This window comes from Euprymna scolopes, chromosome 19, assembly GCF_053919585.1.
Source record: "Euprymna scolopes isolate OS-2025 chromosome 19, ASM5391958v1, whole genome shotgun sequence".
Taxonomy (NCBI): domain Eukaryota; kingdom Metazoa; phylum Mollusca; class Cephalopoda; order Sepiida; family Sepiolidae; genus Euprymna; species Euprymna scolopes.
Genome location: NC_136500.1, coordinates 14,177,275 through 14,199,624, shown reverse-complemented (window position 1 = coordinate 14,199,624; position 22,350 = coordinate 14,177,275). Strand labels below are relative to the sequence as shown.

At 31.3% G+C, this 22,350-nt stretch overlaps 3 protein-coding genes across 3 annotated transcripts; 2 read left to right on the top strand and 1 right to left on the bottom strand.

Annotated features, from left to right (window-relative positions):
• Positions 1-60: 60 nt before the first annotated feature.
• On the top strand, positions 61-1,004 carry LOC145303433 (histone H3). The gene has a single exon (XM_080144767.1). The coding sequence runs from the start codon at positions 103-105 to the stop codon at positions 511-513; it is 411 nt and encodes a 136-aa protein (XP_080000893.1). The 5' UTR covers positions 61-102; the 3' UTR covers positions 514-1,004.
• A 7,703-nt stretch (positions 1,005-8,707) lies between these two features.
• LOC145240109 (histone H4) lies at positions 8,708-10,096 on the bottom strand. The gene has a single exon (XM_080103726.1). The coding sequence runs from the start codon at positions 10,083-10,085 to the stop codon at positions 9,774-9,776; it is 312 nt and encodes a 103-aa protein (XP_079959852.1). The 5' UTR covers positions 10,086-10,096; the 3' UTR covers positions 8,708-9,773.
• A 184-nt stretch (positions 10,097-10,280) lies between these two features.
• Positions 10,281-10,838, top strand: LOC145240108 (histone H3). Its single transcript, XM_080103725.1, has one exon. The coding sequence runs from the start codon at positions 10,397-10,399 to the stop codon at positions 10,805-10,807; it is 411 nt and encodes a 136-aa protein (XP_079959851.1). The 5' UTR covers positions 10,281-10,396; the 3' UTR covers positions 10,808-10,838.
• Positions 10,839-22,350: the final 11,512 nt, after the last annotated feature.

Here is a 22,350-nt window from a genome sequence, read left to right as displayed (position 1 = left end):
AGTAGCAGCAGCAGCTGATAACAGCTCATATAAAAGCTGTAACGGTCGTCGGCTCGTGCGTAAAATTCATTTGGAAATCAATTGAATAATAAGTTCGTCGTAATGGCCCGTACTAAGCAGACCGCTCGTAAATCCACCGGAGGAAAAGCTCCTCGTAAACAGTTGGCTACCAAAGCGGCGCGTAAAAGTGCTCCAGCCACTGGTGGAGTGAAGAAACCCCATCGTTACAGGCCCGGTACTGTAGCTCTCCGTGAGATCAGACGTTATCAAAAATCCACTGAGCTTCTCATCAGGAAACTTCCCTTCCAACGTTTGGTTCGTGAAATCGCCCAAGACTTCAAGACCGATCTCCGTTTCCAGAGTTCTTCTGTGATGGCTCTTCAGGAGGCCAGTGAAGCTTACTTGGTTGGTCTTTTCGAAGACACCAACTTGTGTGCCATCCACGCCAAACGTGTCACCATCATGCCGAAAGACATCCAATTGGCTCGTCGTATCCGAGGCGAGAGAGCTTAAATTTATTATCTCTCTTCATATTCAAACGGCCCTTTTCAGGGCCACAAATTTATTATGAAAGTTTTTCTTTACTCTTGTGATTTAATGCGATTTTTATGTTTTTTATATATTCTATATTCCGTAATTGTACTTTTTCAAGGTGATTTTCCTCTTTAGGTGTATTTATAAGTGAAACGACATTTTTCGACATCAATTGTTTTTAGGCAATTTGTATCCGAAAAAGTTGTCAAAAAAAACAAATGTTATCAGAGGCAAATGGCGCCCAAGACAAAATAATATCAAAAATCCACCGAATAACGTATATTGAGCGAGTTTCTAACATTATTTTGTCTGCTTTTATAATTTTAACTCCCTTTCCCAGACATACCGTATCAATGAGAAAGTCGGGTGCCACTTTAATTTTCCAATACATCGGTAAATACTATGTTTTTCGAGCTGAATAAACATTACATTAGGCACCGCCAAAAATGGCCGCAAAATCAAGTTTTTTAAAACTAAATTACGTTTATTAAAATCCATTATTTCTGAGTAACTTTTTTTCTGAAAGATAAAACCCTGAATTTTATCATAGAAAACAGAATAATGTAAAACTTTTTCTATTTTTAATTAGATTTTAAATCTTAAATTTTCCCAAAAAGTTAACAATTGACATTTTTTGTCTTGCACAAAAAACGTACTTAAATATTTAAAAAAAAAAAAAAGGTTTTTGAAATAATTACTTATTGTCTAACTAAGATTTAGGATGATTTTCTTAGAGAATATGCAAAAATATAATATAAGTACCTGAATTTCAAATAATTCCACTTATTCATATAGGTAACCAGATATTTCGCGTCTATGTAGAGTCGAGATCGACTCTGTTTACGTTTGCGGATTATAAGAAGAAAACTATGGAAGACCAAACAGGCCAAAAAAAAACTTATTTTTCAGTGACGAAAATTTCAATGTATTATTAAGCTGAGGCTGGCCAGTACCAGATGGGTGACCATTTGTATGAGTTTGGTTTTTAATGTGTATGTGTGTGGGGGCTAGGCTCCCCAAAATGGGGTTGGGGGCAATTTAAAGCAGAATAAAAAAAATTATTTCAGCGCGTTTGGTCCACCGTAGTCGAAAGGCGGCAAACGTTTTCAAACGGGATCGAAAAAAATGATGCTATTTTTAACACAAAGGGCACAATATTTATCGAATGTTTTTTTTTTGTATCGATTCAAAGCATGCCCTGTTTAATAATGGTCATGCATTATTCGGCTCGTTAAAAAAAATTAATTTATTTATCAAAAATTTTAAAATGGCTTTTTTCGTATAAATATTAAAAAAAATTTTTTTTTGTTTTGCTTAACTTAAATTAATTATTTTACTTAACATATTCACCGAATTTCACACTTCAAAACTCAAAAGCGGGATAATTAAACACAATCGAAGTTCTGATATTCAGACGTCAAAATAAGGTATGCAAACAATTTTTTTTTTTTTTTTTTTAATCTATAATTCTGTCCCTTACAATAACACAATGTTTTGTTCAGTTTCAGATGATTATTTTAAGCATATTTGTTCCCACTTCAAAACAAGGGGGGGGGGGGGTTGTAAGCAAAAAAAAAAAAAAATATATATATATAAATATCGTTTATGAAAAATAAGTACACTGTTATAAAGTTCATTCTTCTAATAATCGCTGAAAATTTCGTATTGATCGGATAATTACCTGATTTTTGGTAGATTTTTAAAAAGACGGTCCGTCAAAAAGTACTGACCTGCCCCCCCCCCCCCCAATTTTGGCGGTGCCTGTATTACATTAAATAAAGACACTAAAAACATATCCAGTTAGGTAGAAAAGTAGCTTATCTTTCTTTGATAACATTTATTTGTTATATATTTGTTTGACATTTTCGAATCTGTGTATAGTAATACAAACCATTATTTATTAAATTTATTCAATATTTTCTATGAGGTTTCACCGAGCATTAGATTGAATAGATTAGTAATAAACTGCAATTTAAAGTAATTATTATGAATAGTTGCAAAAAATGTTGATGTACCGTAAAACAAAACAAAAAAAACCATACCGTTAAAAGAATCTTATCAAAACTTTAAAAAGAACATATCACTCGTATGTCAGCAACAGCATGAATTAATAACTCTAAATCCAAAGATAATCTGCATAAAATGACAAAGGGTTGATCTGCCGTACAATCCAACAAACGAACCTCATCATTTTTGTCCACTGAGATTCATTCGCAAATATTCTATTTATATACTATGTTTACTAAGTTCAAATTTTATGTTTCTGTTCATAAGAAAACTATTATACTAATAAGAAAGATAAAATAAAGTATTTTAAAAATATTTTAATATAAACTGTAAAGAGTTTTCAAGCAAGAAAATAAAAATATTCCAATTATAGAAGAAATTGTAAATAAACTATTTAAAATATATTATCCCATCCAAAAAAAGACATTTAAATAATAAAAAAGTTTTATTTTATTATTTGTAATACAACCAAATATAAATTGCCAATTATCGTTTTTACAGTAAATTATTTTATGGCGAGATATATATCGTTGGAAATATGTTTCTAATGTTATTTATTAAAATAAAATCAGCTTTCAATCAATAAAAATATTTAGAGTTCGACTCGAACACTTGTACTGAAGTAACAAAAATGTTGGCTTGTTGTTACTTGATCTAATATACAGGATAATTACGAACAACCTAAATGTGGAGAATGATGACTTGAATATCACTTTATCTTAAATAAAAATAAATTAATCTTTACTTGCAATAAAAGTTCGATAACTCCAAAATTATTTAACTAAGTTATTTCCCTTATATTTCCCAGATTATAAAACAGACAATATTATGACTATATTACAGTTGTTGTGAAAAGAGTACGAGAGAATAATTTTGTGTGTATATTAAAGTTTTCTTTTCCGTTGAAATAAAATCTTTTTCATTTATAATTTATGAGTAAAGTTAGTTGAAAGCTCGACAAATAAACAGAAATAAACATAAAAGCATTAATTGTAGACGAACTTATTGAATTAAAAGGATTTAAAAAAAAATATTAGATACATATGAAAGCTTCTTGCGCTAAAAAAAATCTCTTCATTTTAGATTTCCGTATTCAATAAGAATTACATAAAAGATAAGTAAAAATAGATATTAGATAAAATACTACAGAATAACATGAATTATTTACAAATGTTATTTACTTTACAGATTGATATAGAATTTGGGGATGTGTAAAAAATGGTGCCCGAAAAACTCGTCCCGGGAAAAAGCCCGTGCCCGGAAAAATCCCCCTTTTTGCTAGGTAAGAAAAATGATCCCTTATTGAATAAATATCGATTGAAAACACATTTTATTATCGTTCTTGAAGGAGATATTGTTTCTAAAAGAGACTATGCACCCCCATAATATTTTTAAAAATTATTTTTAACTCTTGCTTAAAAAAAAAAAATAAGATACGAAAAACGAAACCAAATATTTATTTTAAAAAATACTCTAGTTTTAACACTTTTTGTGTCATTAAGAAACAAAAATAAAGAAAACACGTATTATCAAAGTAAGCAATTATTTTATTTAGAAGAATTAATTCAGTTAAATAATTCTTGTGTTATTACAAAATAACAAAAAAAGAAAACACGGTCTTATTTTGGTACGGCGTTGAAATAATAACGTTATTATTTCGAAAGCAATTCTTAACATGGGGAGGAGGGGGTATCGTTTGAAAGTCATTTCGGGGTCACTTGTGCAGTACTTAAAAATATACATATTTATATTCTTTTGTGGGTGGGGGAGGCTCGTTTTAAAACTACATCTACCTCAGTATTTTCTTTAATTTTCAGACATTTTTTTGTTAAAAATTATTTACTAAGTAATGTCGAGTGAGTGCGACATTACTTGTTATTTCTTTTTAACTAAATAAACTCTTTAAAATAAGTTTAAACACCAAAAACTTACAAAGCTAGGTAGAAAACGAAAACTAAATAAAATCAATTAAATTTTTTTTAAAACAATAAACATGTAAAAATATTTTTTAAAATATTATGGGTTGTGCATTATTACCTAAAAATATACAAATTTCTTTTTTTTTTATTGGGGGGGGGCTCGTTTTAACACTATATCTACCTTAATATTTTTTTTAATTTGCTATTTTTGAGCAATTATCCCCCTAAGACGTGATCCTCTTCTGTCGGGCATTATTGTTCATAAGTAACACCCGACATTACTTTTTTTTTTTTTAGACTAAATAAACTCTTTAAAATAAGTTGAAAGACCAAAAACTTTCAAAGCTAGGTAGAAAACGAAAACTTAGAAAAATTAATTTCATTTTTTTAAAACAACAATAAACAAGTAAAAATATTTTTTTAAAATATTATGGGATGTGTATTCTCTTTTAAAGACAATATCTTCTTCAAGAACGGTTATAAAATGTGTTTTAAATCTGTTTATTCAATAAGGGACCAGTTTTCCTACTTAGCAAAAGGGGGCGAGTTTTCCGAAATTCGAAAAAAATGGTTGCTATGAAATGTATTTAATCAACAATTATGTTTTGATAAAATTGATATTTTTCTGGATAGTGCAAAAAATATTTTAGACTGAAAATCCAATAACATGCAGCAAATATGAGTTTATTAATATTTCTATGGAAATAGTGTCCATTATATTTAAAATAAAGAAGAACCCAAATGAGAAATTAATAAGTACCAATAAATGCTCTGAAAGTAATATTGTGCTACATAGTTCAATACTAATAATGAAGTCACATTGTAAGAGACAAACTTTAATTTACTTTGCCCTGCTTCATTTGAATGCTCCTTTACTATGTAAAATTTCATTCACTTTTTTTTGTGGAGGGAGGAATGGGTTAAAAACCATTCACTTCGAAATTACTACGCGTTCTTTTCTCACACCATTACAACAATAATCATATATTATTATAATAATATGTGAAAACGATGCTACATCAAACTGTGGCCAGTCATATATTCTTTTCCGAGTTGCCAGATGGTTTTTTTTATAAGCGAGAATTAATGAATTTGGCTTTTTTTTTTTTTACATTTTAACCTCTAAAAGTTATTTGGCCTTTTCCATTAATTAAGAAAGGAACAAGCAGAATATTATATAAATAGGATTTTGAAGATTGAATCGTTTAGTCATTAAATCATTGGTTGAATAAAATCGTCATAAAACCATTATTTAAGCCATTAAGATTAAGGTAATGTTTTAATCTCTATAAAATATATAAATACTTGAAATCTTGTAATATTTGCGAATTTGTCAAGTATTTCAAAAGCCAAAAAACGACCTATTTAACTGTTTAAATGCTTACAAGTCTTGTATTCCATCTTTGTCCATATTATTCCATTAGCTTTATTTACTTTGTATTTTAGATCAAGTGACAGCAATTAATTATATTATTTGTAGTTATTTATTATGCGTTAGCCAGTCGTGATAATAAAAAAGCGTTTTTTTTTGTTTTGTTTTTTTCTCAAAAGAATATTTATGCGAAATTAGTTTTTACCGGTACTTCAAAATGTAATCGTAACAATCTATTGTATAATTAATATTTCTGATGAAACTTTAGTAAAAAAAAAAAAAAAAAAAAAAGACGATGTTATAAGTGATAAAAACACATAATTCCATACTTTTAATCTACCACTAAGTTCGGGTTTTAATAGAAAAATAAAATCTGGAAAGGATGCGTGTGACGGGTTTGTTAAAGTGAATTTCGCTTAAAATATTTAAAAGTCATATATAACTATGGAATTAAAAAAAAATACTAGCGGATAATTGTATACAAGTCAAGTTTTTACTTCAGTCGATGTATGCGCGAGTTTCATCATGCGACAATTACAGATTCATGAAGTCATTTGTGAACGGTGTGACTGTGACATACGTTATAAGTATGAGATATTATTTAGTTAAGTTAGAATCAGACGGTGAAAAATAAATGTTATATTGAGATATAAACAGTTTGTAGTGAAGAGAGATGCGATTCGATCGAACGCCAAACAGTGATTGGTTTGAATAGCGACCATCTTTATTTCATTATTAAAATATTATTGAAATAATCAGCTTTCAGTTAATAATTTATTTCACAACTCAGGACAGTGGGGAGACTTGTCACTTAAAATGGCGTAACAAAACTTGACTGCAAATTTTAGGACGATATTGTGTTGTTTCACTTGATCAAATATGCTGCATAAATAATTCCAAACAACTGAAATATGGAGAATGATGATTTTAATGTCACACGATCTCAAGTAAAAAATGATTACAGAAAATGTAACATGTAAAGTTCAAGTTCAATAACTCTGAATTAATTTAACTAAGTTATCTCCCTTGTATTAAAATTAAAATTGAGACAGTAAAAGTTTAAAGAAGACTTCCCCTCGCTTGATCTCCTTTTCCAGAAATTCAAATCATTTTTATTAGAATAAATTATTTTCTGACCAGTCGTTGAAAATGTTATTTAATTATTGAAATAAACAGCAATTTATTTCAGAGCTCTAGTCAGTGGGGAGATTTTGTACTCAAACTGAAGTAACAATAATTGACTGCAAATTATAGAATGATGTTTGCTTGTTGCCACTTGATCATAACATGCAAAATAATGACAACTAAAATGTGGAGAATGATGATTTTAATGTCACTTGGTCTCAAGTAAAAATTATTACATGTGAAGTCCGATCTCCCTTGTATTAATTATTCAAACTGAGATAGTAGTAGCCTAAAAAAACTTGCTGTCACATGATCTCATGAGAACTAAATAAAAAAAGAGTATTTTTTAACAATAACTACAGGTGTATGTATCAAAGTTTAAATAAAATTATTTGAAAATGTTAACTTTACAGATTGATACGTTCGTTTGACAGAATTCGGGGAAAAACATCAATAGATCAAATAAACACCGCATATATATCCTATTTCATGAAATAGGTTTGTATGTGTATGTATATTTACGTGTTGAGGTGTGTGATTGACCTATTGGATACCATCGTGGCCTTTGAATCGTCAATATAGACATGCCCTGATCGTTTACTGACTAACACTTGGTAAAAGTATGAACCAGCAATATCGGTCATTTTTTTACTAAAGACAACAAAAGGAAAACGTTTTCAAAAAACTAGATTACAAATAAATGTTAACGTGAAATTTATTGGGTGGGTTTCTATCAGTATTTTGTTGAATTCACTACTGAGCAATTATACAGACTTCAAAAGATATGACACTCTCGTTTCGGCCATTTTTCTTTTCTAGTTCTCCCGTAACATTGAACACTTTTTCCGAAATTTTTAATCGCTTCAAAATAAATTAAGCCACAATCAAAATAGGTAGAAGAATAACAAAGTTTTACTGTACACATAGATTCGATTAAAAAACAAATATATAACAAATAAATGTTATCAAAGGCAAGAAGTGGATAATTTTCTAGCGTGTTTATTTAATGTAACATGTTTATTCGGCTCGTAAAACATAGTGGTTACCGATGTATTGGAAAATTAAAAATGGCGCTTGACTCTCTTTGACACGGTAAGTTTAGGAAAAAGAGTTGAAAATAAAATAATATACAAAATACTGTTATAAACCCACCAAAAATATGCCAGCCTATGTCACGTTAACACATATTGAGCGAGTTTCTAACCGTATTTTGTGTAGTTTTTTTTTTTAATTCCTTTTCCCAAACTTATCGCGTAAAAGAGAGAGAGAGAGAGTCGGGCGCCATTTGCAATTTTCCAATACATCGGTAAACACTATGTTTCTCGAGCTGAATAAACATGTTACATTAAATAAAAACATTAGAAAACTAGCCACTTAGGTAGAAAAGTAACTTATCTCGCCTTTGATAACATTTATTTGTTATGTATTTGTTTTTTGACAACTTTTTCGAATCTATGTGTACAAACAACCTCTAATAACTTATCTTGTCTTTGATAATATTTATTTGATTTATCATTGTTTTTTTTTTTTTGTTTTTTGTTTTTTTTTACCACGTTTCCGTTTTGTTATTTCTAGTGAAAAAAAAATAAAAAATTGATTCCCGCTTCAAATATTTATAATATTGCTTAAAAACAGTGTGGTATTTATTTTCGTAGTTTGTCTCAAAACTAAATTATTTGCAACGCTGTTATTTGTTCACGAACTTTTTTGCGATTAAACCACTTTAATCAATTGGTTGGTACTGGTCGCGATTTGAGTTCCCTGCCGAACACCATAAAAAACACTAACTTCTCCCTACGCATTAGCAAAGGACATGTTTTAGTTGCCATAGTAACTAAACGATCATGAATTTTTATCGACTTTTTATAAGTTTTACTGTTTATGAATAGGATTTTGATGTTGTAACTTATTTTAAAGTATCTGTATTTAAAACATAAGTATTGCCTTGTTGATAAGTTGGAGCGAAAACAAGATGGCTGCATCTAATGGATGGATTTCTATCACTACTGTTCAATTGTTTTTTCCAAACATTTATTTATCAAATAAACTGAAATGTTTATTAAAATAATATTGCTACTCGGAATTATTATGAGTTGGGCAGTTATAATAGAGAACATTTGGTTTTGTAAGTGTTTATTAAAATGAAATCTGTAGAATTCACTTGTCACGTGAGTCAAACCCCATCAATATAACCACCTAAATATGCTTTTAGTGAAAAATGAATTTACTTAATTGAATTACCACCTGATTAAGACACCAACGATGATCAAAAAACATGAATCGATTAGATATAAAGAAGAAATATATGCAATTTTATTATCATCACTTTCTTTTTTTTAAATTCCAGTCATTATCTTTGAGAACTGATAAAATTTCCCCACTTTATTTTGAATATTTCCCCCGATAATTTAACTAAAATTCTTGCCTAAAAACAATGTTATTTAAAATTATAGGATTTTTTTTCTTTTATAGTGATATAAATAATTTCAAAACCTGGATACCATATTTGCTTAAGACAGAATTATAAATATTGAAAGTTAGTACATGGGGATTAATACTTTTGTTATAATTGGAAAATTATTTTTAAGTCTGAAGTTTTTAACCAGAATAGCTAATTATTCATGTCTGCAATGAAAAAAAAATAAAAAAGCGAATTATACAGAATAATGAAAAAAGGGTTTTAAAAAACCCCATCAAATTAGACGTTATGAAAAGATAAACGCATAAAAGTTAGATTTGGAAAAATACTTTTCGGAAAAAGTTGGTGGCCCTGAAAAGGGCCGTTTGGTTCGTTTTGTCTTGGGTCAAATAATGGTTTAACCTCCGAATCCGTAAAGGGTTCTTCCTTGTCTCTTCAGAGCGTAGACGACATCCATGGCCGTGACAGTCTTCCTCTTGGCGTGCTCGGTGTACGTGACGGCATCACGGATGACATTTTCAAGGAAAACTTTCAGGACACCACGAGTTTCTTCGTAGATCAGACCAGAGATACGTTTCACACCACCTCGACGGGCAAGACGACGGATAGCGGGTTTCGTGATACCCTGGATGTTATCACGAAGTACTTTACGATGACGCTTAGCGCCTCCTTTTCCTAAACCTTTTCCTCCCTTTCCGCGACCAGACATCTTGTTGTCAATTGAAGTAGTAGTAGTATGAAAATACTAATGTACGGCGGACAACAAATCAAATTCACTATATATAGGTCTCCGCACAAAATCCGGCGGACCTAGTTGAAAGCACCCCACGTGATGCTTTATCACCAATGAGAATAAAGGGAAATATTTGAACATTTTGCGAGCACCGAACAAAGGAAAACTGAACGAGCACTTCAGAAAGTAGCAGCAGCAGCTGATAACAGCTCATATAAAAGCTGTAACGGTCGTCGGCTCGTGCGTAAAATTCATTTGGAAATCATTTGAATAATAAGTTCGTCGTAATGGCCCGTACTAAGCAGACCGCTCGTAAATCCACCGGAGGAAAAGCTCCTCGTAAACAGTTGGCTACCAAAGCGGCGCGTAAAAGTGCTCCAGCCACTGGTGGAGTGAAGAAACCCCATCGTTACAGGCCCGGTACTGTAGCTCTCCGTGAGATCAGACGTTATCAAAAATCCACTGAGCTTCTCATCAGGAAACTTCCCTTCCAACGTTTGGTTCGTGAAATCGCCCAAGACTTCAAGACCGATCTCCGTTTCCAGAGTTCTTCTGTGATGGCTCTTCAGGAGGCCAGTGAAGCTTACTTGGTTGGTCTTTTCGAAGACACCAACTTGTGTGCCATCCACGCCAAACGTGTCACCATCATGCCGAAGGACATCCAATTGGCTCGTCGTATCCGAGGCGAGAGAGCTTAAATTTATTATCTCTCTTCGTATTCAAACGGCCCTTTTCAGGGCCACAAATTTATTATGAAAGTTTTTTCTTACTCTTGTAATTTAACGCGATTTTTATGTTTTATAAGTTTTCAATATTCTGTCATTGACTTTTTTTCAATGTGATTTTCCTCTTTAGGTGCGTTTATAAGTGAAACGACATTTTTCGACATCACTTGTTTTTAGGCAATTTATATCCGAAAAAGTTGTAAAATAAAAAAAAAAACAAATAAATGTTATCAAAGGCAAATGGCGCCCAAGACAAAATAATATTAAAAATCCACCGAATAACATATATTGAGCTAGTTTCTAACAGTATTTTGTCTGCTTTTATAATTTTAACTCCCTTTCCCAGACATACCGTATCATTCAATGAGAAAGTCGGGTGCCATTTTAATTTTCCAATACATCGGTAAACACTGTGTTTTTCGAGCTGAATTAACATATTACATTAAATAAAGACATCAAAAACATATCCAGTTAGGTAGAAAAGTAGCTTATCTTGCTTTGATAACATTTATTTGTTATATATTTGTTTTTTGACAACTTTTTCGAATCTGTGTACAGTAATACACACCATTATTTATTATTAAATTTATTGAATATTTCCTATGAGGTTTCACCGAGCATTAGATTGAATAGATTAGTAATAAACTGCAATTTAAAGTAATTATTATAAATACCTACAAAAAATGTTGATGTACCGTAAAACAAAACAACAGAACCATACCGTTAAAAGAATCTTATCAAAACTTTAAAAAGAACATATCACTCGAATGTCAGCTAGAGCATGAATTAATAACTCTCTAAATCCAAAGATAATCTGCATAAAATGACTCAAAGGGTTGATTAGCCGTACAATCCAACAAACGAACCTTATCATTTTTGTCCTGAGATTCATTCGCAAATATTCTCTATTTATATACGTAATTATTATGTTTACTAAATTCAAATTTTATGTTTCTGTTCATTAGAAAACTATTATACTAATAAGAAAGATCAAATAATTTTAAAAATATTTTAATATAAACTGTGTAAAAAGAGTTTTAAAGCAAGAAAATAAAAATATTCCAATTATAGAAGAAATTGTAAATAAACTATTTAAAATATATTATCCCACCCAAAAAAAAGACATTTAAATAATAAAAAAAAAGTTTTATTTTATTATTTGTAATACAAACAAATATAAATTGCCAATTATCGTTTTTACAGTAAATTATTTTATGGCGAGATATAAATCGTTGGAAATATGTTTCTAATGTTATTTAATTATTAAAATAAAATCAACTTTCAATCAATAAAAATATTTAGAGTTCGACTCGAACACTTGTACTGAAGTAACAAAAATGTTGGCTTGTTGTTACTTGATCTAATATACAGGATAATTACGAACAACTGAAATGTGGAGAATGATGACTTGAATATCACTTTATCTTAAATAAAAATAAATGAATCTTTACTTGCAATAAAAGTTCGATAACTCCAAAATTATTTAACTAAGTTATTTCCCAGATTATAAAACAGACAATATTATGACTATATTAGAGTTGTGAAAAAAGAGTACGAAAGAATAATTTTGTGTGTATATTAAAGTTTTCTTTTCCGTTGAAATAAAATCTTTTTCATTTATAATTTATGAATAAAGTTAGTTGAAAGCTCGACAAATAAACAGAAATAAACATAAAAGCATTAATTATAGACGAACTTATTGAATAAAAAGGATAAAAAAAAATATTATCAAAGCTTCTTGCGCTAAAAAAATCTCTTCATTTTAGATTTCCGTATTCAATAAGAATTACATAAAAGATAAGTAAAAATAGATATTAGATAAAATACTACAGAATAACATGAATTATTTACAAATGTTATTTACTTTACAGATTGATATAGAATTTGGGGATGTGTAAAAAATGGTGCCCGAAAAACTCGTCCCGGGAAAACTTGTCTCCGGAAAGCCCGTACCCGGAAAAATCCCCCCTTTTTGCTAGGTAAGAAAAATGATCCCTTATTGAATAAATATCGATTGAAAACACATTTTATTATCGTTCTTGAAGGAGATATTGTTTCTAAAAGAGACTATGCACCCCCATAATATTTTTAAAAATTATTTTTAACTCTTGTTTAAAAAAAAAAATAAGATACGAAAAACGAAACCAAATATTTATTTAAAAAAATACTCTAGTTTTAACACTTTTTGTGTCATTAAGAAACAAAAATAAAGAAAACACGTATTATCAAAGTAAGCAATTATTTTATTTAGAAGAATTAATTCAGTTAAATAATTCTTGTGTTATTACAAAATAACAAAAAAAGAAAACACGGTCTTATTTTGGTACGGCGTTGAAATAATAACGTTATTATTTCGAAAGCAATTCTTAACATGGGGAGGAGGGGGTATCGTTTGAAAGTCATTTCGGGGTCACTTGTGCACTTGTGCAGTACTTAAAAATATACATATTTATATTCTTTTGGGGGTGGGTGAGGATCGTTTTAAAACTCCATCTACCTCAGTATTTTCTTTAATTTTCGGACATTTTTTTGTTAAAAATTATTTACTAAGTAATGTCGAGTGAGTGCGACATGACTTGTTATTTCTTTTTAACTAAATAAACTCTTTAAAATAAGTTTAAACACCAAAAACTTACAAAGCTAGGTAAAAAACGAAAACTAAAAAAAATCAATTAAATTTTTTTTAAACAATAAACATGTAAAAATATTTTTTAAAATATTATGGGTTGTGCATTATTACCTAAAAATATACAAATTTCTTTTTTTTTTTTTATTGGGGGGTGGTGCTCGTTTTAACACTATATCTACCTTAATATTTTCTTTAATTTGCTATTTTTTAGCAATTATCCTCCTAAGACGTGATCCTCTTCTGTCGGGCATTATTGTTCATAAGTAACACCCGACATTACTTTTTTTTTTAAACTAAATAAACTCTTTAAAATAAGTTGAAAGACCAAAAACTTTCAAAGTTAGGTAGAAAACGAAAACTTAGAAAAATTAATTTCATTTTTTTAAAACAACAATAAACAAGTAAAAATATTTTTTTTAAATATTATGGGATGTGTATTCTCTTTTAAAGACAATACCTTCTTCAAGAACGGTTTTAAAATGTGTTTTAAATCGATGTTTATTCAATAAGTTTTCCTACTTAGTAAAAGGGGACGAGTTTTCCGAAATTCGAAAAAAATGGTTGCTATGAAATGTATTTAATCAACAATTATGTTTTGATAAAATTGATATTTTTCTGGATAGTGCAAAAAATATTTTAGACTGAAAATCCAATAACATGCAGCAAATATGAGTTTATTAATATTTCTATGGAAATAGTGTCCATTATATTTAAAATAAAGAAGAACCCAAATGAGATAAATTAATAAATACCAATAAATGCTCTGAAAGTAATATTGTGCTGCATAGTTCAATACTAATAATGAAGTCACATTGTAAGAGACAAACTTTAATTTACTTTGCCCTGCTTAATTTGAATGTTCATTTATTATGTAAAATTTCATTCACTTTTTTTGCGGAGGGAGGAGGGGGTTAAAAACCATGCACTTCGAAATTACTACGCGTTCTTTTCTCACACCATTACAACAATGATCATATATTATTATAATAATATGTGAAAACGAGGCTACATCAAACTGTGGCCAGTCATATATTCTTGTTCCGAGTTGCCAGATGGTCTTTTTATAAGCGAGAATTAATGAATTTGGCTTCTTTTTTTTTTTTTACATTTTAACCTCTAAAAGTTATTTGGCCTTTTCCATTAATTAAGAAAGGAACAAGCAGAATATTATATAAATAGGATTTTGAAGGTTGAATCGTTTAGTCATTAAATCGTCATAAGACCATCATGACTAAGATTAAGGTAATGTTTTAATCTCTATAAAATATATAAATACTTGAAATCTTGTAATATTTGCGAATTTGCCAAGTATTTCAAAAGCCAAAAACGACCTATTTAACTGTTTAAATGCTTACAAGTCTTGTATTCCATCTTTGTCCATATTATTCCATTAGCTTTATTTACTTTGTATTTTAGATCAAGTGACAGCAATTAATTATATTATTTGTAGTTATTTATTATGCGTTAGCCAGTCGTGATAATAAAAAAGCGTTTTGTTTTGTTTTTTTATTTCTCAAAAGAATATTTATGCGAAATTAGTTTTTACCGGTAATTAAAAATGTAATCGTAACAATCTATTGTATAATTAATATTTCTAATGAAACTTTAGTAAAAAAAAAAAAAAAAAGAAAAAAGACGATGTTATAAGTGATAAAAACACATAATTCCATATTTTTAATCTACCACTAACCCTAAGTTCGGGCTTTAATAGAAAAAATAAAAACTGGAAAGGATGCGTGTGACGGGGTTGTTAAAGTGAATTTCGCTTAAAATATTTAAAAGTCATATATAACTATGGAATTAAAAAATACTAGCGGATAATTGTATACAAGTTTTTACTTCAGTCGATGTATGCGCGAGTTTCATCGTGCGACAATTATAGATTCATGATGTCATTTGTGAACGGTGTGACATACGTTATAAGTATGAGATATTATTTAGTTAAGTTATAATCAGACGGTGAAAAATAAATGTTATATTGAGATATAAACAGTTTGTAGTGAAGAGAGATGCAATTCGATCGAACGCCAAACAGTGATTGGTTTGAATAGCGACCATCTTTATTTCATTATTAAAATATTATTGAAATAATCAGCTTTCAGTTAATAATTTATTTCACAACTCATAACAGTGGGGAGACTTGTCACTTAAAATGGCGTAACAAAACTTGACTGCAAATTATAGGACGATGTTGAGCTGTTTCCACTTGATCAAATATGCTGCATAAATAATTCCAAACAACTGAAATATGGAGAATGATGATTTTAATGTCACTCGATCTCAAGTAAAAAATGATTACAGATAATGTAACATGTGAAGTTCAAGTTCAATAACTCTGAATTAATTTAACTAAGTTATCTCCCTTGTATTAAAATTAAAATTGAGACAGTAAAAGTTTAAAGACTTCCTCTTGCTTGATCTCTAATTTTAAAGTAGTTTTTAAATTGTTCTGAAATAACATGTACGATTTAAGATGAAATGCCTTTTTTTCCAGGAATTCAAATAATTTTTATTAGAATTATTTTATGACCAGTCGTTGAAAATGTTATTTAATTATTGAAATAAACAGCAATTTATTTCAGAGCTCTAGTTAAGTGGGGAGATTTTGCACTTAAACTGAAGTAACAATAATTGACTGCAAATTATAGAATGATGTTTGCTTGTTGTCACTTGATCATAACATGCAAAATAATGACAACTTAAATGTGGAGAATGATGATTTTAATGTCACTTGGTCTCAAGTAAAAATCCCTTGTATTAATTATTCAAACTGAGACAGTAGTAGCCTAAAAAAAACTTGCTGTCACATGATCTCTCATGAGAACTAAATAAAGAAAGAGTATTTTTAACAATAACTACAGGTGTATGTATCAAAGTTTAAATAAAATTATTTGAAAATGTTAACTTTACAGATTGATAGGTTCGTTTGACAGAATTCGGGGAAAAACATCAATAGATCAAATAAACACCGCATATATATCCTATTTCATGAAATAGATTTGTATGTGTATGTATATTTACGTGTTGAGGTGTATTGACGTATTGAATACCATAGTGGCCTTTGAATCGGCAATATAGACATGCCCTGATCGTTTAACACTTGGTAAAAGTATGAACCAGCAATATCGGTCATTTTTTACTAAGGACAACAAAAGGAAAACGTTTTCAAAAAACTAGGGTACTAGTGCATGAGCTGGCCTGGGCGTGGCTTATCAGTCGCTCGGATTTCTCCGTAAAATGACGTCACATGCTGCCATCTGACGGAGAAAATGGACGAGGGGTGGGGTGGGGGGCTTACAGAGAGAGAAAACGCGAAAAAATAAATGGCCGACAGGGGGGGGGGCTAGCAGCGCCAAATACAAGTTTCCAGAATATTTCAACACGAAACTGTTTGAAAAAACTAATTCTAGCATTTTCTTTAATTACTATAAAATTAATATAGTGGTAAAATTATTTTTAAAAAAAACAAAGAAAACAGAAGCCAAACCATTTCAAAAAAGGTCAAATTCACGAAATTAGCCATTAAAAGAATAATAAATGGTAACATTATCAATAAAAGTTACTTTCCAACTTATCTGCATCATTCGTTGGTATTTTTAAGTATTTTTAAGTGCTTTTTATTTCATATCGAATGTTTCGGGTAACCTTGCGAAGTTCTGAAATGCCATAAAACATACCGTTTTTTTTTTGTTTTTTTTTTTAATAATTATTACTTTTTTAAATAGAAAAATGAATGATGCAGGTAAGTTGCAAAGTAATTTTTATTGTCAAATAATAACAGAAAAACTTACCGTAATTATTTTTCACATGCATGGGAGTCAAATAGAAGAAAACTTGTAATGTTTTCAAGGAAAAAAGCTAAACAAAAAAAAATGGACGACTGGGGGGGGGGCGCTAGCAGCAGCAGCGCCAAATACAAGTTTCCAGAATATTTCCTGCTTGAAAAATTAACTATCAGATAACACCGACCATTCTAATTTGTTTTTTTTATAGGTAATTGAGGTCGCTGACAACGAATCTGATAGTCAAACTTGGGGCAAATTTACCGTTTGCATGGTATTTACCCCTGAACTACTTTTGACCATAAACGACGGCAGGGGGGGATGTCATGTTGGGGCGCGCAAGATAAGTTACTTTTCTTCCTAACTGGATATATTTTTTGTGTTTTTATTCAGTGTAACATGTTTATTCAGCTCGAAAAACATGCAGTGTTTACCCATGTATTGGAAAATTCAAAATGGCGCCCGACTCTCTCTCTCTCGGAGAGGGTAAGCTTGGGAAAAGGTATTATAAATAATAAACTAGACAAAATACTGTTAGAAATTCGCTCAATATATGTTACCGTGACATAAGTTGACATATATTCGGTTGTTTTTTAATAGTATTTTGTCTAGTTTATTATTTATAACATCTTTTCCCAAACTTACAATGTTAAAGAGACAGTCGGGCGCCATTTTGAATTTTCCAATACATCGGTAAACAGTGGCCGCAAAATCAAGTTGTTTTTTAAAACGAAATTACATTTATTAAAATCCATTATTTCTGAGTAACTTTTTTTTTTCCAGAAAGATAAAACCCTGAATTTTATCATATAGAAAACAGAATAATGTAAAACTTTTTCTACTATTTTCAATAAAATTTTAAATGTTTAATTTTCCCAAAAAGTTAACAATTGACATTTTTTGTCTTGCACAAAAAACGTACATAAATAATACATACATAAATATTAAAAAAAAAAAAAAAACAGGTTTTTGAAATAATTAATTTATTTATTTATTGTCTAACTAATATTTAGGATGATTTTCTAAGAGAATATGCAAAAATATTATAATATAAGTACCTGGATTTCAAATAATTCCACTTATTCATATAGGTAACCAATTATTTCGCGTCGATCTAGAGTCTAGATCATAGACTCTCAACCTGGGGGCCATGGCCCCCAAGGGGGCCATGGCAATAATTTAGGGGGGCCATGGTGGAATTTTCTTTTTTAATTGATTAAGTTGACAATAAAATTTTGTTACCTACATAATATTGTTACGAATGTGTGTGTACGTGTGTATGTATGTATGTGTGTATGTATGTGGGAGAGAGGTGATCGAATTATCTCAGTGTGGCCTTGGATATCAGCACGTAAACATGTGGGTATAATTGATTCTGAACCATACTGTATACTGTTTTACTTATTTTGTTCGACAATTATAAATGCGGTCGCTGTTTTCGTGTGTGAAATATTTGTGCACTTCCTTTATTATTTTCTTATTTTTTGGTATCATTGTATTCATGCTCATTCCCTACTCAGGTATTCCTGCTTTTTTTTTTTTAGTGCTAATATTGATGTGACTCGCTATTCTTCTCATAATTTCAATTGGGGCAGTGCTTGTCAAAGGAGGTGTGTTCTTGCTGTAGAAAGTACATTTCAGCTTGCTAGGTTGAGTGTGAATGTTTATCATCTTTACTCTCTCTGTGCATGTTTGTGTATGACTGTGTGTGTGCTTAATGTGTGAGTCCATGGATGTATTATGTATGTGGATATTTGTGTGTTTGTCATTTTATCACTTGTCCTATTTATCTGTCCTTCATTATCATTCTTTTGTCTTATCACTTAATGTTTGTTCTGATGGTCTGTCTTCTTTATTTTCCCTAGATTTGCGATGGCTACTAGTGTTACTAAGAAGCGGAAGTACAGTGAAGAGTACATTAGCTACGGATTTACATCAATTCTCGCTGATGGCATCGAGAAACCTCAGTGTGTACTGTGCTTCAAAGTGTTGGGGAACGATTCTATGAGGCCTAGTAAGTTGAAGCATCATTTGCAGACCATCCATCCACAGTATGCTGAAAAAGACCCCGATTTCTTCAGGCGCCATGAAAGTAGTTTCGGAAAACAGAAACTGGATGCAACTGGTGCTTTCCAACAACAGACCTCAAGTGTAGTTGAGGCATCATACGAGGTTGCCCTTGAAATAGCGAAGCAAAAGAAGCCCCACACAATTGGTGAAACCTTAATTAAGCCATGTACTTTAAAGATGGTCAAGCGTGTTCTTGGAGATGCAAATGAACGTAAAATTCAACAAATTTCCTTGTCAAACGACACAGTGAAGCGGAGAATTAATGAAATGTCAGATGACATAAAGGAAAAAGTGATACAGGAGATCAAATCGTCTCCAGCTGGTATGTTTGCAATACAACTGGATGAGTCAACGGATGTGAGTTCGTGTGCACAGCTACTCGTGTTTGTTAGGTATATTTTCTTGTGTGATATCAAGGAAGAATATCTGTTATGTACACAGCTTGAGACCACCACAACAGCTGAAGATGTGATGGAAAAGCTATCTTCTTTCTTCAAAGCTAACAGGATCCCATGGGAAAATTGTTGTGGAGTCTGTACAGACGGGGCTCCAGCGATGCTGGGATCAAAATCAGGGTTCCAGAAGCGTGTCAAGGAAGTAGCTCCGAATGCCAAGGGGGTTCATTGTATGATCCATCGTTTTGCACTGGCGTCGAAAACCCTCCCTGATGAACTTTGCAAGATCCTGGAGGCAGTGGTCAAATGCGTCAACTTTGTAAAAGCTGGAGCTCTGAACTCTCGCCTTTTCCAGAACCTCTGTAGAGACATGGATTCGGAGCATGAAGCTCTCCTCTTTTACTCCAAAGTGCGCTGGCTTTCCAAGGGCAATGTTGTGAATCGAGTGTTTGAACTTCGGGGGGAGCTAAAATTGTTCCTGGAAATGCAAGGGAAAGATGATCTGTTGAGTCACTTCAATGAGGTTTTGTGGGAGCCACGTCTTGCATATTTAGCAGATATATTTGAGCAGCTAAATAGGTTGAATCTGAAACTACAGGGCAAGGAAAGAAATGTGTTTCACCTGATGGACTGTCTTCGTGGATTTCTTGCCAAGCTCCAGAATTGGCAAAGGAAAGTCGGTGCCGGGAATGTTGCCATGTTTGAAAACCTTTCAGCTGTCCTTGACGAGAATGAAGAAGATAGTCTGCTTGACCCATTACTTAAAACTGAAATCACCCAGCATCTGAGATCCTTGGAAAGTGAACTTAATATGTACTTCCCAGAATTCGAGGAGGAAGAAGGGAAGTTGGTAAGGAATCCATTCTCTGGCACTCTTGATATTACTACCATTCCCAGTGATGTTCAGGACGAGTTCCTTGATCTCAAACATGATTCTGCTGCCAAAGATCTCTATGAAGAAAAATCTCTGAATGTATTCTGGTGTTCGATGCATCAGTCATATCCAAAAGTCAGTGAGATTGCACTTCGACTACTCTTGCCTTTTTCAACTACCTATTTATGTGAGTCTGGTTTCTTCACCCTTCTACAAATCAAGAATAAGAGCCGCAACCGATTGGATGTGGACCCCGACATGAGATGTGCATTGTCAGTGACACAACCTCGGATTCGTCAACTGACTGAAAAGAAACAATATCAGCCTTCCCACTGATGTGTGATAAAGTATGCAGAGGTTAATTGAACTTTCTCCCATCCAAATCAAATTTGCTATTGTCTGCTAGTCTTTTGTAGTCTAGTGATGTAAGTTAAGCATATCACAGAAATCTATCAATATAAGATAATTATGACTGTAAACTTTGTAATAAAGCAAGGGTGTTCTCTTCATCAACATTTTATTTATTCTTTTTTTTTCTGCGCCTTTTTTGGCAGGGTGGGATTTGGGAGAAAAATGAAGGGGAGCCACACGAATGTTGAGAATTCATGAAGGGGGGAATGGAGTGAAAAAGGTTGAGAACCACTGGTCTAGATCAACACTGTTTACGTTTGCGTTTGATCAGAAGCAAACTATGGAAGAACAAACAGGCCAAAAAAAAATTATTTTTCAGTGACGAAAATTTCAATGTATTATTAAGCTGAGGCTGGCCAGTACCAGATGGGTGACCATTTGTATGAGTTTGGTTTTTAATGTGTATGTGTGTGGCGGCTAGGCTCCCCAAAATGGGGTTGGGGGCAATTTAAAGCAGAATAAAAAAAATTATTTCAGCGTGTTTGGTCCACCGTAGTCGAAAGACGCCAAACGTTTTCAAACGGGACGAAAAAAATGATGCTATTTTTAACACAAAGGGCACAATATTTATCGAATTTTTTTTTTATTTTTGTATCGATTCTTCAAAGCATGTCCTGTTTAATAATGGTCATGCATTATTCGGCTCGCTAAAAAAAAAATTAATTTATTTATCAAAGATTTTAAAATGGCTTTTTTCGTATAAATATTAAAATTTTTTTGTTTTGCTTAACTTAAATTAAGTATTTTACTTAACATATTCACCGAATTTCACACTTCAAAACTCAAAAGCGGCATCATTAAACACAATCGAAGTTCTGACATTCAGACGTCAAAATAAGGTATGCAAACAATTTTTTTTTAAATCTATAATTCTGTCCCTTACAACAACACAATGTTTTGTTCAGTTTCAGATGATTATTTTAAGCATATTTGTTCCCACTTCAAAACAAGGGGAGGGGGGGGGGTTGTAAGCAAAAAAAAATATATATATAAATATCGTTTATGAAAAATAAGTACATTCTTCTCTTAATAATCGCTGAAAATTTCGTATTGATCGGATAATTACCTGATTTCTGGTAGATTATAAAAAGACGGTCCGTCAAAAAGTACTGACCTGTCCCCCCCCCCAGTTTTGGCGGTGCCTAGTAAACACTGCATATTTTTCGAGCTGAATAAAAATGTTAAATTGAATAAAAACACAAAAAATATATCCAGTTAGGTAGAAAAGAAAGTTATCTTGCTTTTGATAACATTTGTTATATATTTGTTTTTTGACAACTTTTTCGAATCTATGTGTACAGTAATCCCAAAAATCTCTTTAGACAGAATAAACGAAATCAAAACAAGATGGCGAC